Source organism: Asterias amurensis, chromosome 3 (assembly GCF_032118995.1).
Source record: "Asterias amurensis chromosome 3, ASM3211899v1".
Taxonomy (NCBI): domain Eukaryota; kingdom Metazoa; phylum Echinodermata; class Asteroidea; order Forcipulatida; family Asteriidae; genus Asterias; species Asterias amurensis.
In genome coordinates, this window is record NC_092650.1 from 23,846,767 (window position 1) to 23,864,797 (window position 18,031).

General features: G+C 39.7%; 2 protein-coding genes across 3 annotated transcripts in view; one reads left to right on the forward strand and one right to left on the reverse strand.

Moving 5' to 3' along the window:
• The window catches only part of LOC139934686 (uncharacterized), a 44,436-nt gene extending 36,964 nt beyond the window's left edge, over positions 1-7,472 (forward strand). For both annotated transcript variants that reach the window (XM_071929042.1, XM_071929043.1), the window contains 2 exons: positions 340-531; positions 1,604-7,472. In XM_071929042.1, coding sequence (XP_071785143.1) covers positions 340-531; positions 1,604-4,491 — 3,080 coding nt within the window. In that variant the 3' untranslated portion in view covers positions 4,492-7,472. The remainder of the gene's footprint in view (positions 1-339; positions 532-1,603) is intronic.
• A 185-nt stretch (positions 7,473-7,657) lies between these two features.
• LOC139934687 (transmembrane protein 70, mitochondrial-like) lies at positions 7,658-10,491 on the reverse strand. The gene is given in 3 exon segments (XM_071929044.1): positions 7,658-9,043; positions 9,046-9,634; positions 10,118-10,491. Coding segments are annotated over 3 exon segments (882 nt in total). The 5' UTR covers positions 10,361-10,491; the 3' UTR covers positions 7,658-8,993.
• Positions 10,492-18,031: the final 7,540 nt, after the last annotated feature.

The window sequence follows — 18,031 nt, forward strand, 5'->3', positions numbered from 1 at the left end:
CAAACCTTAACAAATTACGAGAACTAAGCAAGTCCATTAGTCTCGTGTTTTTTAAACTCGGGCCTATTTCTCGATTAGTCCACCAGGCTAGCAAGATATTATTTTGGTGAACTGGCTTTAATAATTGCCTTCTCAAAGTAACTAGAACATTCTTTCTTTCGTCAACCACCATGAAAAATTCGTTTTCATCCATTTTGATACTGGTCTTACAAAGTTGTGGTTCAGCAAAAGTTATAACCTACAAGCCCTGCGGTCTTATAGAAATTTCCCAAAAATTTGAGCCATCAGCACTATTCTGTTTATTTTTTTCATCGAGAACCTATTTTGATTTCAACCCAGGAGGTGCCGTGTACTTAAAGACTCTACGCCAGATTCCCAAGTCTACAGAGCTTCAAATGGTAATAGCAGCTCCTTCAGACGGTGCAGAAGACAACGGTGATCCTGAGAATTCAAGGAGTTCCTCCAGTAATGAGGCCACGCCCGATGCATCACCGTCACCATCACAGAGCAAAGCCAATACATCAACAGAAGGTAAGAGGCATCACTGATGCCACTTTTGTGGCTTGTACTTTTGTGGCTTGTAGTGTTTTTTGTTTTGTTTTATATAATATTTTAAATAATCTTATGTAAATTTTGTAAAATTGTTGTTTAAAAGGTCGAAATGAATTTCCCATAGTGGATAATAAAGTGAATTGAATTGAATTGATACTGGGATCTGAGCCCAGTTTCATAGAGCTGTTTAAGCACAAAGGTAGCTAAGCAAAACAAATTTATGCTTACTAGAATAAGGTTACTAGCCAAAATATCATGGCGCATATACAATTTGTGACTGGTATCTGCTCATTATTGCTAAGCAGGGATTTTGTTAAGCAGTATTTTAAGCAGCTCTAAGAAATTGGGCCCAGGTTGGCTCAGTGGTTTCTTTCCTAACCTTTCACCTCTGTGCACCCTGGTGCGAATTTCACCTTGAACTGGAGCCTAATTGTATGGCTCTGTTGTCCGTAAGCCAAGAATTGGTGCTTATCGAAGCAGGGAATTATGTGCTGACGCCAAGCAAATTTGTTTACGGGTTAGCGGCGCTTGCACAGACGCAGAATTTGGCAGTAAGCAGAGCCATAGAATTGGGCCCTGGAAACTTGGATGTGGATTGGGTTTGCATTCTCTACCTGCTTGCTTGAGTTTTCCGCATTGCGGTTTTCCGCCGGCCATTTCATCATTGACTCCTTTTCTTCCTGTTATTGGTGCTGATTGTGCTGTTAGATGTTATGAAATACTGAGGAGTTTACTATAGAGCTTTTCTCACTGACGTGACATTACTATAAAAAGATATAGGTTAATGTGATTAATACTTGTGGGGATCGTAGTCTATAGTGGTTGCAGCTGCAAGATTTGTCTGACTTCCACTCTACCACAAAGGTCAAAGTAAATGCTGTGTTTGCTGGATTGAAAAAAAAAAAAGGAAGCTTTCATTTAAGGTAATTATTTAGGCAAGATCAAGATCAAGATCCTGGCAATATCTCACGTTCATCATTCATGTTTTTCGTGTGGTTTATTACTAGTCATTTTGATTCACACATTTCCGTTTGCTTCTCCCTCATCTTAGGTCCTCCGTTCAAATGTAGCTTCTGTTGCATTGAATTCCGCAACCCAAGTAATCTGGAGGCGCACCGAGTGTACTACTGCCCAGGTACAGCAACTGAACCTCTACCCTCCTCCAGAAGACGTTCAACAACGACGATTTCAAGTCGGTCTGCTACAACACACAGCCAGGTGACTGCAGCAAAGATCAGTCCACCTAGGCTGGCCCAGTGCCGAGATACTCCCATGGAGGTTGACGACGTTCCAGAAGTGACTGCTAGGACGTTTGTGTGTCAGCTCTGCCAGTCGTCGTTTGAATGCAGGAACAACTGTGAGAGCCATATGCTGTTGCTACACTGTGACGAGACCGCCAATCTCTGTAAGTTCTGCAACTTCATCAGCAGGAACAGACAGGGTCTGTGCCAGCACGTCTTCTCTCACGTCAGAGAGTTGTCTCAAGAAAAAAGTACTGTGGAAGTTGAGAAAGTTGCCGAGGTAGATTGGAAATCGACTGGAGGGAAAGGAGAGGACGAAGGGGATGAGAAAGAAAACCGATATGAGACTGTGATAATGTGCAGGAAGACTGGAAATAGAATACAGATAGATCGGGCTAACTCGGCTCCATCCCCGAGGCATAAGAGACTCACGAGTAGTCCCAGCAACCCAAGGAGTCGCTCAGTCTCAAACCTCTCCTCGCCCTATGCCTCACCCAGATCAAACCCATCGTCTGTAATAAAGGTGGAGAGGTGTGGTTCAGCAACTCCGGTCAGGGAACATGGCCAAAATGGTGCGGATAGTGTCGTGACAACATTAAAACAGGAGCCGCAAGAGGACAATATACTGTCGTGCCCCAAATGTGACTTTGTTACATCCAGGCAGTCGAGTCTCCAGAAGCATCTGTTTCACCATAATGATCTCATAGAGAAAACTCAAGATATTTATGTGAGCGTGAAATCCCAAATGAGCACAGACTCCCAAGTTAATGAATCCATAGACACTGATGCACCCGCTTTGCTGTCGGACACAAAGTGTCATGAGTGCAACATTGTATTTATCTCCAAGAAGAACTACTCTGCTCATAAGCAGTACTACTGCGCAAGTAGGCACGCTAATAGTGATAGTCCACCTGCCTCCCTTGATTCAGATGTAACAAATATCGCGAATGGGAAAGAGTCATCGAGCAAAGCGGGCAAAAGCTACGCTGGAATGGACAGACAAAGGATGCAAGCCATGCTGAAGGACGTTGAGTCAAATGAACCATGTACTTCAAAATCTGCCGCAGTGAGTCGTTCACCGCCTTTCGATACAGATGAAAGAGATAACTGCAGCCCAAGAAACGGCAGCTTGCATCGAACATCTCATTTGAATCTATCCAGCCCTTCTTCTCTCACACACACTCCGGTTTCATCCACTTCAAAGTCCAGTTGTGACGACAGAGTTTCATTTGAGCATCCATTACGGATGATTCCAATGGAAGGTAGCGGTAGACCACAGTTTCTTCCGCCGGGTGCAATGCTGCATGGACCTCAGTTAGTTCTTGTTACCCCGGTTGTTTTTCCTCAGAATGGCTCCGAGCAGGGGGACAAAAAATTACGAATACCTGTTATCCGTACTGCTGGCAGAGGGGAGCAGCCCCTGGACCTCAGCACTAAACCCAAAACGCCACCGCTGGGCAATGTTGCTGAATCAACCAGCCACAAGATCGTCATATCAAGAGAAATGTTACAATCGCCTCCCGCCCAACAGACATTTCCCGAGCAGCAGTCTGGCAATCGGTGTGAAGAATGTGAGATAACGTTCAGCAAGAAGGAAAGCCTACTCGTTCACAAAGAGTATTACTGTGCAGGACGTCATGTGTTTACACCACGTACTGTGGTCAGAACTAAACAGCACAGCATGCATAAATTCTCAAATCAAAGCAGCCTCGTTAAGAGTCCAAGTCCAAACACCCACGCTCACGGGTCACCGATGGAAACCAGCTTTTTAAATATTAACCCTAAAGGCTCTTATGTTAGGGCGTTTGATAACCCAGGATGTGACAGTACCCCAAGTCCGCAAAGCTCCACACACTCAGCATCCTACACCCCGCTGGCGCAGCAGACAGCGAACACCACTGCCAGAATTCCAGCTAGTCAAATCTCACCAGTTGAGAAACAAGACTGGGAGGATTTCAGGCGGCACAAGTCTTGGTCCCCGAAACTAAAAAGGGCTGCCTTGGATGGGTCTGATGTCTCGGACAATGAGTGGTCCCTGCCTCCCATCAAGCGCAAGAGGAACTTGATGCACATTGACACTGAAATTAGTCCGTCATCTTCAAGCGGAAGTTTGCTATCGAACGGTGTGGTTGTTAAACAGGAACCCAAAGATTTTGATTCAGTTATGAATCCGCATGAGTGCATGGACAGCCAACGCAACCAAAACAAGGAGAGTCTGTCGACGACATCCTCACCAGTACCACCTCATAGAAGCAGTGTGGAGATTCAGACAGATGTAAAGATCAAACATGAACCCGGAGAGAGTATCGCGGAAACTAACGGCCGCTCTCCTAAATCATCCATTCCTCATCATGCCACACCCACCTCATCATCCAAACTACATCATCGAGAATCGAGGATGGATTCGGCTAACAGACCTCGCCATCAATCCCGGCCACCGGTGATGATACACTCAGTCACGCCTCTAACAATCCCTGTATATAAGCATCCATCCATCAGGCAACCTCAATCTTCCACAGCACGCATCACGGTCAACTCTTACCTGACCGGGACTTCCAGACCACTGCTGAGGGGCTTAAAACCGACGGTCAAGCATTGCCGGAACTGTAACATCTCATTCAGTAGTTTGTCAACATTCATTGCTCATAAGAAGTACTACTGTGCATCCCACCATCAAGCCAAAGATACAGCCACCTAAAAAATAAAAGCCATCTTTGCTACATTGGACAATTGCATGCGTCTAATTCTGCTGAATCTCTCCACTTAGTTTGCTTAAGAAGTGCTCCAAGGTCAAACTTAGTTTTGTGATTTACTCAAATATTTCAACAGTTTAAGCCCTCATGAAAGTTAAAAATAATTACAAGTCTCTAACCACACATCAAAAAGCATGTAAAATGCCAATTTCATAGCGAAATATTAAATGAGATGTCATCGAATTAATAGCCCCCTTTGTGTCAATTTACCATTTCTCGCGTTCACATTCTTAGGGTGATCCCCTGCCTAGGATTGGGCAACTGATGCGTGTGTAATGTTTGTCTATAAGTCCCGATGTACGCTTTCACAACTTAAATTTGTAGCATCAGTGGACACTATTGGTAATTACTCAAAATAATTATTAGCATAAAACCTTTCTTGGTGACAAGTAATGGGGAGAGGTTGGTGGTATAAAACATTGTGAGAAACAGCTCCCTCTGAAGTGCCATAGTTTTGGAGAAAGAAGTAATTTTCCACAAATTTGATTTCGAGACCTCAAGTTTAGAACTTGAGGTCTCGAAATCAACCATCTAAACGCACACAACTTCGTGTGACAAGGGTGTTTTCTTCTTTCATTATTATCTCGCAACTTTGATGACCGATTGAGCTCAAATTTTCACAGGTTTGTTATTTTATGCATATGTTGAGATACACCAACTGTGAAAGCTGGTCTTTGACAATTACCAATAGTGTCCACTGCCTTTAACGTTGAAATTCACTGCGATGGTTTGTGGTGTCACACACACAATTTATAGTAACTTAGTACATGAACAAAACAGTTTTCTAACCATGATAATTGTGGACATCAGTCTGTCAGCTAATGACTTGCCAACTTATTTCAAATTGCACGCCTAAAATTTTGTAATGTAAGGATGCGAGCATCACATAGCATTATCATTTCTCCTATTTAAACTAATGTAATGAAATTCAGTCTTTTAAAGGAGAACAATCTGGCTCTGTTTTTGTGTTGAACAAAATAATAATAATAGTGTGGCAAGCATGCAGGGAACACAACAGCAGTAAGAGGGTCCTTTTGGGAAATAAGGCTGTATCCGATGTTTGCGGCTACAGCAAAGGTTACTGGGGTGGCTACGACTGTTGCTAGGTGGCTATGACTGTTGCTAGGGTGTTGCTAAGGAAGCCCTATACTTCAATGCATGATGATGAGGAATTCTAGGCGTAGCCACTTTTTCGGACACTGCTTTACTTACCATCTATGAGTTTTTTAAAGGCACTGGACACTTTTGGTAAATACTCAAAATAATTATTAGCATAAAACCTCACTTGGTTACGAGTAATGGGGAGAGGTTGATAGTATAAAACATTGTGTGAAACGGCTCCCTCTGAAGTGCCATAGTTTGCGCGAAAGAAGTAATTTTCCGCGAATTTGATTTCGATACCTCAGAATTAGATTTCGATGTCTCGAAATCAAGCATCTGAAAGCACACAACCTCGTGTGACAAGGGTGTTTTTTCTTTCGTTATTATCTCGCAACTTCAATGACCAATTGAGCTCAAATTTTCACAGGTTTGTTATTTTATGCATATGTTGAGATAAACCAAGTGAGAAGACTGGTCTTTGCATGACAATTACCAATAGTGTCCAGTGTCTTTAAGAAAGCAAAAAGGAATGTCAAACGTTAACAAAGTGAGGCCTAATGGTGTCAACACTTATAAATTAAATCTGTATCAATTACTCAAGTTAACAACAGAACCTGACTAAAATGGGACTCGAACCAGAAACCTATGGGTTTCTATTGTGGTGTTGTCTACCAATTTTGTCAACAACTTTGTTCTTGAATAAAGGGTACGAGAAGGTGGGGGGGGGCGGTTAGAAGTCTGCAGATTGTCTGCATCAGCCACACAAAACACAACATTGGTGGCCCTATCTCTGGATCTGGAAGATTAATCCACAAGAGGGCGCTATACTGTATTTGGCTACCAAGGCCCAATTTCATAAAGCCTGTAAGCTCATGCTTTAACAAAAATAGGTTACCAGATAACTGGTACCCATCTCATTTCTTGCTAAGCAAAGAATTTTTTTTAACAGCTTTATGAGACAAAACACCCTAATCACTGACTTAAAACCAAGTCTAGTTAGCATGAATTTCCCTTCTGCTTTGTTACAATGTTAGTGTCATTTCTAAACAATTTGAAATATCTAAATTTATTGATATTAATTCCAATCTCTTGCCAATTAATGATTGACTCCCACTGGCTTACGTCTTGCACTTTAATGAAAAACAATAAAGATCAAGTTTACACTTGTATGCTTGTGAGTGGTCTTAATTTTACTAGAGTTTGAAAAAATGAATTTCAGTGAAGTACAGTTGATCACAAAAATGTTATTGTAGGTTTCCCCTCATACTTGGCAGAAAAAAGCAGTCTATTTCACGGAGTATCCATCAGTACCAAGCGATTTTGCCTCTGCTGTTAAATCAATCGTTCAATTTGACTTGGCGGTACACAATATTATTCTACTAAACTTAAAGGCAGTGGACACTATTGGTAATTACTCAAAATAATTATTATCATAAAACGTATCTTGGTGACGAGTAACGGGGAGAGGTTGATGGTATAAAACATTGTGAGAAACGGCTCCCTCTGAAGTGCCATAGTTTTCGAGAAAGAAGTAATTTTTCAGGAATTTGATTTTGAGACCTCAGATTTAGAACTTGAGGTCTCAAAATCAACCATCTAAACGCACACAACTTCGTGTGACAAGGGTGTTTTCTTCTTTCCTTATTATCTCGCAACTTTGATGACCGAATGAGCTCAAATTTTCACAGGATAGTTATTTTATGCAACAACTTTGAAGGATAGTCTTTGACAATAGTGTCCACTGCCTTTAAAAGGCTTTCATTTTGGCCAGTTAAAATGGCATTCAATTGGAGTGCAACTTGACTTTTTTTTATAGAAAAACTGCTGCAACACTGAATGCTGTTCGAGGATTTTTAAATTGAACAGTTATCACTGGCAAAAGTTTTTTGATTAAATACAGTTGTTGAACATGAAAAAAGGAAAACTTCCGAAGTAAATTAACCGATACAATATCATGAAACATTGATTATTTCTGAATCAAGAGTGTTGTGTTTATTAATTGTATCATTAAGCTTTTAAAAAACCCATGAAGTAACATGAACCACCCCCCCCCCAAAAAAAAAATGCCCTAGATGTACATATATCTTAATAACTATATATAATAGTTTTGATTATTTGTGACAAAAAAACAAACACATTTAACGCAGCTTAAAACTAACCAAGCTATAACTTTCAAATTAGAACCCTTTTCAGCAAAACCCATTCTGTAAACTAAGCAACCTTCTGGCGACTATATTTTAAGGGAAACTGCGCAATACTCCTGTTGATTTTTTAAGCCTAATTATTTGGGTCAAGGGTACTTTACTTAAAATTGAAGGGGGGGGGTTGGGAGTTACCCTGAAATGTCATGATGTATTTCCTTTAAATGTCGAATTGGATTGGTCTTACTCGTAATGGAAGGCCTTTGGAGGTCCATATAAGATAAGCTTTTAGAAAGAGTAATTTTTATAGGGCATTTGCAAAATCACAAGCTTGGCTAAAAAATAGAAATACGTGCCTATAATGTACACCAAGCAAACAACTATTTTCATTGTTTGACATTGTCCAATAAGCAATGTTGCATTTCCCTTAGCACTGGTCGGCTGCCGTTTAAAAAACAGAGGATCAGTCAAAATTCTAGCCCGTTTCAATCTTCCTGCAAATGAGAATGCAAATGAGAATGCGATGCGAATGTTGAAGTCACAAATTCGCAACGAATAATTGATGTTGATTTGTGCCAAACTCTATTGGGAATATCGCAGCGAAAACAGAGTTGTGACGTACTGTCAAGTTCGCATCAAATTTGCATTCGCAGAAAGTATGAACCGGGCTTTACTCCAATCCAAGTGGTCTGGTTTGGTAGTAGCGTGTTGAAAAGCACCACTATTTACTCAAATTAGAAAAGAGTGGGGTACCAGTCACAATAATGTGAACTGTACTGCATTCTGGCTGGTAACCTATTTCTGCTGAGCATGATTTTCTGTGCTAAGCAGGTATTTTATGCTTGTTGGAGATGCTTACAAGCTGGACAGGAGGATCTGTCGCAGGCAAAGTGCTCCTCAAAAGCATCACCGTAATTTTACATGGCATAGTTTACCCTTTGAAAGTTTCAATTTCACATAGCACTGCTAACGGTAAAAGGCATAGTAACCTTCCGATGCTTAATGCTTGTAAATGAATGATGTAGCAATGCAAATCCACGGTGAGCATGCAAGCTGGCAGCTAACCTGTGAAATACACTGACGCTTTCAGCAAATTGTCTGCTATAGTTAGCATGAAAATTTTCTTGAACAGTTAAGACGTGCTCATGCTTTGAAAATGGCCCCTGGTGTTGTTTTGAAAACTCGAAATCAGTGGCCATCAACATTTAAAAAAAGTGATTGTTTGAGCGTTTCTTCATCATTCCTTTTTGAGGGGTTCGTCATCTGAGTCGTCAGCCATAGCTTGCTCCATCTCCTCCATGGTGAAATCTTCGGGTAACTTGTCATAACCCATAAGATGGCTAAAATGGTTGGGATGAAAGAAGGCGGTTGGGTTTACCAAAAGGGGTTTTCCCTTAACCATGAACGATGTCATCAGGTTGCGAACGGCAGGGACTTCAACATCGGCAGGCGTGAATACTCGCTTGGTTGTGGTCAGGAAGAAGTTGAGGGTGTACGCTGTGTAGGTGTCTGTGACGTTATCGTAGTAAATCTGCGTCGCGTATGATTTGGTGATCCAATGGAGTACGATTGGTGTGAGGAGCAAGAGGGATGCCATGGAGCCACCGATCACCTTCATGGCGCCACTTTCACTGCTCATGAACATTATCTGAAGTATCATAATGGACAGACCGCTTGTTGACAATGAAAACAGCTTCACCAGCTTCACCATGTTGGTCAATGGTCCACTGTAGATGAGGTTCTCATCATTTGGTTGTGGAGAATTAGTCGATGATCGATTTGAGAAAATACTGCAAGAGGTTCTCGATGTGGATAGACCCCTGACCGTCTGATGGGAAGGTACATTCTGTCAAAAAAATAGTCCGATAGTTATAATTTGGGACAAAATCTATTCTTAGTTCAATTGTACTTGTAGAAACAATTTTAAAATTTACACATTTTTTTCAAAGTATTTCCTATTTGCTTTTTTTTTGTCCGATGCTAGGCCTTTATTATTCTGAAACATTTCCCTATCATTCTTGCCTCCCCTTTTTCATTCGATATGAAATAAATAACTATCTAATTTATTGAAATGCGATATCCCTTCTGTTGGTAAATTGACTTGAGTGAACAAGTGGTGATACAGATATAGTTTCGGAAAAGTTTCCGTATGGCGCCACCACTTTTTCATTCGATATGAAATAATTTAGTATCTAATTTACCTCAATGAGATATCCTTTTTTGTAAAAATGAGTGAAAAAGTGGTGGCGCCATACGGAAAGTTATCCATAGTTTCACCAAAACAAAAGCAACTGATTGTATTTGTATTTGACAAGATTGAGTCACTCACCAATTGTAAACTTAAAGATGCAAGATTTTGGTTTGACCTTCCACAAAGCACTGAAGACCAACGTGTTCTACATGACAATGCCATCCTGTGATTATAAAATCTGTTTCCACCAAACGTGTCTCGAACTGGAAACGGAATTTCCGATGCCGATATTCTTCGTGTAGGAATCTTCGACATGATCGAAGCACAAATCAGTTGATTCGGCCACATTTTACACAGTTTTGAGAACCCAGCAGCACTCATAATGATTTATAATGAAATTGTGCTGCAAGATTTTCTGAAATAACAATGTACACAGAAGTTTTCGATGTATTGGACAAATTCCAACTGAAGACCGAGAGTTACGCACCACACACGCACTTTTTGCTATTTTGTGGGCGCAGCCATCTTGAAATGTGCAAAATAGTACAAGAGCTCTGATTGGTACAAAGTTTGTTAAACGTCCAATCACAAGCGTCGTATCATTATGTGGGTTGGTGGCGCTCTTTACACGTGTCGATCTTTTCCACGCAATGAACAAAATCATCTTTCCGTGCAGTGTGGATTAGAAAAAAAGCAGTTTGTGACATTTCTACTCTAGTCTCTAGAACATGTTTTCTTCCATTTGTCACAATGCTTCTTATATTTTGATCGGTAAGTATTTTTTTAAATATTTACCCTGAAACTAGAGTCAGTTTATTTTGAACTGGTACATTTGTAATGTTGTTGCTGGTATCTGTCTGTCTCAAAAGACAAGGGAGGTTAAGTATCAGAATCAGTCAAGTCATGTTGGTCATTCTGTTTTAAAGAGTTCTGTAGTTGTAAGTATGTAGCGCTCTGCTGTGGCTGTCCTGTTCGATTCTCGAGTGACAGGTCTCATTGCACTTGCTGCAGGTGAAGTTATTGCGATAACGTAACACTCCTCCCGACGGCCGCCAGGCCGGAGGGTTACGATATTCTTTTGACCGGCAAATGACAATCTGGTCCAACACGTATAATTTCGACAGCTAGTCACCAGATTTGCCCCATTTTTACCACTTCTAAAATCATGACACAAATTCTAAGGCCCGTAAGGGCACGAACTTAATCTTCAATGTCTAATGAACACTCATATTCATAACACCATTGAGGAAATATATTTGAAGAAAAAGGACAAAAACTTACCAGATCCCGGAGCGAATTCCCAGGTTTATATTTTGAACCTGTCGCATCGCTTTGCAAACGCATTATTTTGTTGTTGGGCTAAGCCATTCGATAAAAGGGGTGTTACAATGTTGCAGTGCTGCAGTGCGTGCGCGCACATTATGAGTGAACGGCGTGCAATGCAAACGGACCGTTATAGTCCTCTGGATACTCATCAGCATGCCTTTGGTGACTTGATGCTACACCATAAGGGAAATCATTCACTGAACTTGAAACCTCACTTATTCAGTATTGGATTCTTTTTTTTTTTGTGCGCAAGGAGTGTCTTTCTGACAGATCAGCGCACTACAAATGTCCATTATATTGTTATTAAAAAAAGTGAAACAACTAAAATTCTTTCATGCCTATGGTAATTCAGTGACTTTGAACACAGTTGTACTTGATTTTTGGTGATAGTAAATAAGTGTTGAGGATGAACAGAGCAAACTGTTTGAGAAACAAACAACTTTTTTTCCAGAATAACACTCACAAAAGAGGTTTAATTAAATAATGTTACTGCTAACCTTAATCTTATTATGAGTTTGACAACAAAAACAAAGCATTATGATGTTCACTGGTGTGCAACTTTCCTCCAGTCACAGTGAAACTGCATGTAGGCTTGCAACAGAGCAGTATCCATTTTGTGCAAACAGCGCCCTCTTTAGTTTTGTTAAAGTCATGTTCGGGAGTGCATGTTGCAAGGTAAGCAGGTAGATTAGCAAGATGCACAGTCATTGTCCAGGTGAAAAATCCTAGATGTGATTTATCTTGGAATGTTCCATTGAAGTTTTGCTGCGCTGGTGACAAGTGTGATGTTAAAATGTTTTTTTGATAGGCCCTATGTGTAGTTGGCATAATTAATAAACTACAGCATTTATAAGGCGCACTTTACTGAAAAAGAGAAACATTCAAAGGTGCCGGTCAAGTTTTGTCAAGATGTTGGAAAGCAAGCAAGAACATTTTTGCACATTGTGTGTTTGGCAACAATGTCCAATGCTCAACTGTTTTTTTAAAATCTTGGAGGGCGATGTAGGTGTGGGTTTGGACTAGTTGGAGCTCGTAGGCTCTGTCATCTTTGTTGAGAGTGTTCCCCCTGTATCTGAAAAATGTAGGGGTTTTTAGCTAGTTGATAAGTTTTGTTCAAACTCTTGATTTATACAGACTCTGCCAAAGTTTCCCTGTATCAATGGTAATCTTTTAAATGCTGCATTGCCTTAAACACTGTAAACTCAAAGTGCCATTAACTCCAAAATTGGTACAATCCAAGATTATTGTGATGATGATGGGTTTAGACTTTAGTTTTGCCAATGGTTTTTTTCTTTGGGGGGGGGGGAAGAGTAGATCAAACAAAGGCCTATTCAGGTGAATGCATTTTACCCATAAAAATGAGATTGAAAAAGCTATCTACAGTTTTGAGGACTGAGGCATAAATCCTTTTTTGACCGTAAAGGGGTCATTCTGAATGTTCGGTTAGTACTGTGTTTTTTTAATTTTGTTTGTTTGTTGTTTTGAAAAAAAAGTTGGGTAGGAGTTGTTTACTTTGATCCACCAACAAATTTGAGGAGGGAAAACATGAAAAGTAAAAGTACAATTGATAAATCTGATTCAAAATTATATACACCCACATTTGTTCAAATAAAAACGTACTGTTTAGTAGTCTGAGAAATATAAATTTACACACACAAGAGCTGTAGTATGTATTCAAAAGATTCAAACAAAAAGTGAAAGCAAAGCTCATACTCATGGAAGGGATTCTAAACACTTTGGATTAAATACTTCTGTTGTTCACTAACCACAAACTGGCTTTTGTAGCAACAAATACATTAGATTGGAAAGCATAGTTCGCGAGCTTACGGGGCTCTGGATGTGCCATTTGGCATCATCATAATATCCTTAATTCATTTCCTAATCCAGGCCCTGATGTATCTGGAAGTGATTTTCATCTTTCAAGACATTGTCATCATGAGATAAACTTCTTCAGTTGTCTCTCTTGTAATACTTAAGATGTCATCATTCTGCATAAATTATGTTCAGGATCTCAACAAGTTGGATGGCAGTTCCAGAGCTTCATATTACCTTATAGAAACACCATCAAAGCAAATGAATTGTCCTCTTTACTTTTTTTTTTTACAAAAGTACAAAAGTAGAAACCAATACCAGATTTCATTAACCATCAATTTCAAATCAGTTCCACCATGCTGGTCAACAACTGAACTACTCTTTGTTAGAGCAATCTATTGTCTGGTCTGCCTCATTGTACACAGATTAAGGGTTCTCTTTTTCACTGATATCCACCACTCCTATGTTTAAACCGAAACGAAATTATCTCACAAAAGTCTGGGTTTATTCTCCATGGTAATAAATCTACTGGTGATGGTGTCACTCTGATGGTAGTACCTTCTCAAGGGGGTGACTGTCATCGGATTTAAGGGATAAGGCTCGCATCCTAGAGTGGAGGGCAGTTTTTTGTGGAGTTCTTTATCCCATGTGTGAACAAGCAGTGATTGAGAGGGATCAGGAGTCATCTCATGATTTAAACTATAGAGAGAGAATTAAAAGTGTAGACGATTTCATGATTACAGACAAGCCGGGCCCTTGGGCAGGATTTATAACTGACCACCAATTTATATCCCTTCCTTTTTTAAATCTTTTTTTTGTTTCTTCTGTGAAAGTGGAACTTGAATGGAAAAGGAACACAGACAGAGCCCAATTTCATAAAGCCTAGAAGCAGACAACTTTCTGCGGCCAGTCGCAGAATTTTTATTCCATGAACACTGCTACAGCAAAGCAGAAGGCCGCTAGCTTGCCGGTGGGTCTTTATAAGGAGATAGAACAGAATACAAAAACCCATTCATTTGAGTAAAATATATGTTTTGTGGTGACACCATGTGTATATCTACTTGCCAGGTGTAGTTTGTTCTTAGAGAGAACTGTCTTGCTATACATTCTACTTCGCGGTAGTAGAACATATAGCAAGACAGTTCTTTAAAGAAAAACTCTACCTGGCAAGTAGATACACTAACTGGTTCCCGCAACCCCCCCCCCCCCCCCAAAAAAAAGAAAAAAAAGAAAAAAAGTTGATATCTCACCATGCAATGCCTCAAATCCTATGTTGAGTAAAATAGGTAAAAAATACTGCACCCTAACATACAGTATGGATTATAAATAAATGATAAAACTTGAGAACAAAAACTCACAAGGCAAAGTAAAAAAAACAAGGACACAAAAAACTAGGAAACCACAAGGAAATGGAAGTTGGAAAGCATAAAACCAGGGAGCAACAGACAAAACGAAAGATGGGCTGCTGAGGAGAAAGACAAATGGAAAACTCTATAACCAAAGGGGTGTATCATTTCGACTTTCAATCCCTGTTAGTTTTCTTTTTAAAATCAGTTCAAAATCGGAAACACCATACTCTGTAATCGTTTATTACCACTTATGATCAGTCAACCCAAAGTGTCTTACGTGATATCCCTTGGTAAACTGCTGAACTGGATCCATAATGCTTTATAGCGTGATCAAACTTTAAACATCCGGCAGTTGATCAATTCTTCTCACCCAATGTGTTTCCTCTCCTGGACAGAGGAACCATTGGTCCAATTACTTCCAAACCTCATGATTGAATTGAAGTATTTAATCATAAAAACACAACGACCCGTTCTGCAAAACGTACGTAAGTCACCGAGAGGAACAAATTGGTTTTGTTGTCTAGCTCACAGTGACTGTCCTCAACCGTGACTAATTACTGGCCTTGCCCCCCCCCCCTTTATTTCCTGTCAGGATTCTCAGACCCAGGTGAACAACTTTCATGGTGAATCGAGTCAGTAATTATGGACCAGCATCCTGGGATTCCTTGTGCAAAACTTTCATTAATGAAATTGCAGTTACAAATACTGCACTATGCGTGGTAGGATACCAGCTGTCCTTTGCACCCATAGCTACGGTGACTGCTCTATATTCCGACACCCCTATGTTCCGACACCCCTATGTTCCGACACCCTTATATTCCAGCGACCCAAACACCCCTATGTTCCGACACCCCTATGTTCCGACAACCTGTACCAACATTTTGTGTTAGCCATTTTTTTTTAAAGAAAAACGTGTGACTTGAAGAAACTACACATGTTCGCAATTTAGTTCATGAACGTACCAGTAACCTATCTTTATGTAGTCCCACAAAGGAGTTTAATTTGTATAACAAGATTCTGCTATTACAAATATTCGGTTTCTTTAGAAGAGGACTGAGTAATGGAGGGGGTGGTAGGACTGAATTATTTATTGTTATTAATTGTTAATAAATTATTATGATTGTTATTATTATTTTAAAAAAATTGTGGTGGGGGGGGGGGGGGCAAAGGAAAGAAATTACACATTGGCGCAATAAACGCAGGTGAGGGTTGGAATTTTTATTAATTGAAGGCTCATGAAATGTTATCAACACGGACACGCACCTAACAATAGCAAAGTACCGAGTATTTTATTGCCAGCTACCTCGGGGAGCCATACTCATGTGTATAACCACAAAAAAAAATGAAATGCATGCGTGATTCCATCATTTTTTAAAATAGTACAAATTCATTTTATGAATGTTCAAACCTAATCCCGGTCGAAAATTACTGAGAAACCTTGCGTAATACAAGTTGTGTTTTTGTTATTGATCAACTGAGTAATAATGGTGCGGGAACAACTTGTCGGAATATAGGGGTGTCGGAACATAAGGGTGTCGGAATATAGGGGTTTCGGAATATAGGGGTGTCGGAATATAGGTTCAGTTGTCGGAACATAGGGGTGTCGGAATATAGGGGTGTCGGAATATAGGGGAGTGGAACATAGGGGTGTCGGAATATAGGCTGAGTTGTCGGAACATAGGGGTGTCGGAACATAGGGGTGTTGGAATTAGGTGTGTAACCATAGCTACTGTAGATGTTGAATTATTGGGCTCTAGAGTCTGGACATAAAAGGTTTGAATCTCACTCGAGAAAATTTTCTAGTAGACCTTTTGTTTTTTAGTATTCCTATTCTACAATATCCTTAGTTTTTCATTTGGAAGATTTTTGACAGTTTGTGCATTACAAGTCAGCCATAATGTCCAAGCTGAATGCAGTATTCAAATCTTTGGTCACTGGCAGGATTATTTCCAAGTTAAAGACACTGGACACTATTGGTAAATACTCAAAATGATTGTTAGCATAAAACCTTGGTAATGAGCATTGGAGAGCTATTGACAGTATAAAACATTGTAAGAAATGGCTCCCTCTGAAGAAACATAGATTTTGAGAAAGAGGTAATTTTTTCACTAAAATAATAAAAGACTTCTAGCCAGAAATCTTTTATTACTATCTGAAAGCACACAAACTTGTCCAACAAGGGTGTTTTTTCTTTCTTCTTTTTCTCGCAACTTCGATAACCAATTGAGCCACAATGTTCACAGGTTTGTTATTTTATGTTTATGTTGGGATACACCAAGTGAGAAGTCTGATCTTTTACAATTACCAATAGTGTCCAGTGTCTAGGCAGAGTAATAAAGTGGCAGTTCCATCCAGAAACAGAATTAGCAGCCCGCTCAAAATTAACACTGGATCGCAGGCCTTATGAGGCCAGTGTTTTTAGTTTCGAGCCAGTAAACTTATGACTTGACAGACCAGTGGTCTTGTTTTTTTGAATAATATAATACCTCAACTCATCTTCAGTTTAACACTTATGTTCAATGTTCAAGTTGAATCTGAGTCTGATAAATATCTTATGAATACGAAAGTTTTACTGATAAAACGAAGGATGTTCTTTCTCTTTGTGCTTGTTCAAATGAATAAAGTTTAATTGTGACACTTTGGTAGATAGATTTTTTTTCCTGATTTTTGTTCTGGTTTTGTGACAAATTTTGTAGTCCCTTGAGCTGCAAGTCCTGCCTGTCTTGTTGATGAACACCATGAAATGTTTCAAATCTGATGATCAGTAAAAAAAAAAAATGGAGTGGAAAAATTACATTTTTCCTCATGAATTTGAAAAACGTACTGTCACTTGGGCTTAGGTTGTCTTTGGTTAACAACCATTGGTCGACGGACAGCCCTCTGTTCCAACACCCCTATCCAACAACAACCCTTTTAAACAAAAAACTAGCAGTCTTTCTAAAAAGCTAAAAAAGAAAAGAAAATTTAAAATTTTCCACAATTTTCCATACACCATCTTGTAAATGCATTGCTCTTTCTAGAAAATGTTAAAAATTACTGTTAATAAATGTTTTCATTTTGTTATTTAAATTTTTTCATTTTGTTATTTAATTGTTTTCTTTACTTATTCCATACCAAAAGGTGGAAATCCACCATTTACAGGTATCATTTAATTGTTTGTTTTTAACCACTCCGGGATTTAGGAAATAATCAACAATCATTCCCATTGTCAAACCTTGTCAAAAGTTTGTTTCTAGTTTATTATTTTTCGTTATTCTTTAGAAAAGAGGGATGACTTGTGCACTGATTTTTTATATTTTTTACGACTGAGCTCAAAATAGAGAGTTGAATTGAAATCCCCTCCTTCTAAAAAAAGGAGGGGCCCAGTGGTTGGAGACTGTAGTAGCATCGAGGCCTCCATAGTTGTAGCTAGCAGAGTGTGCGGCAGCTTAGTAAGGGCTAATATTAACCCACAAGCCATGTGCACTAGTGCTTGTGGCAACCCAAAACAAGGCCCACTGAAGCATGGGTACAATAGCTGCTACTGTACGCAGGTAGGGTATCTCTTAACACATAGGCCCATGCG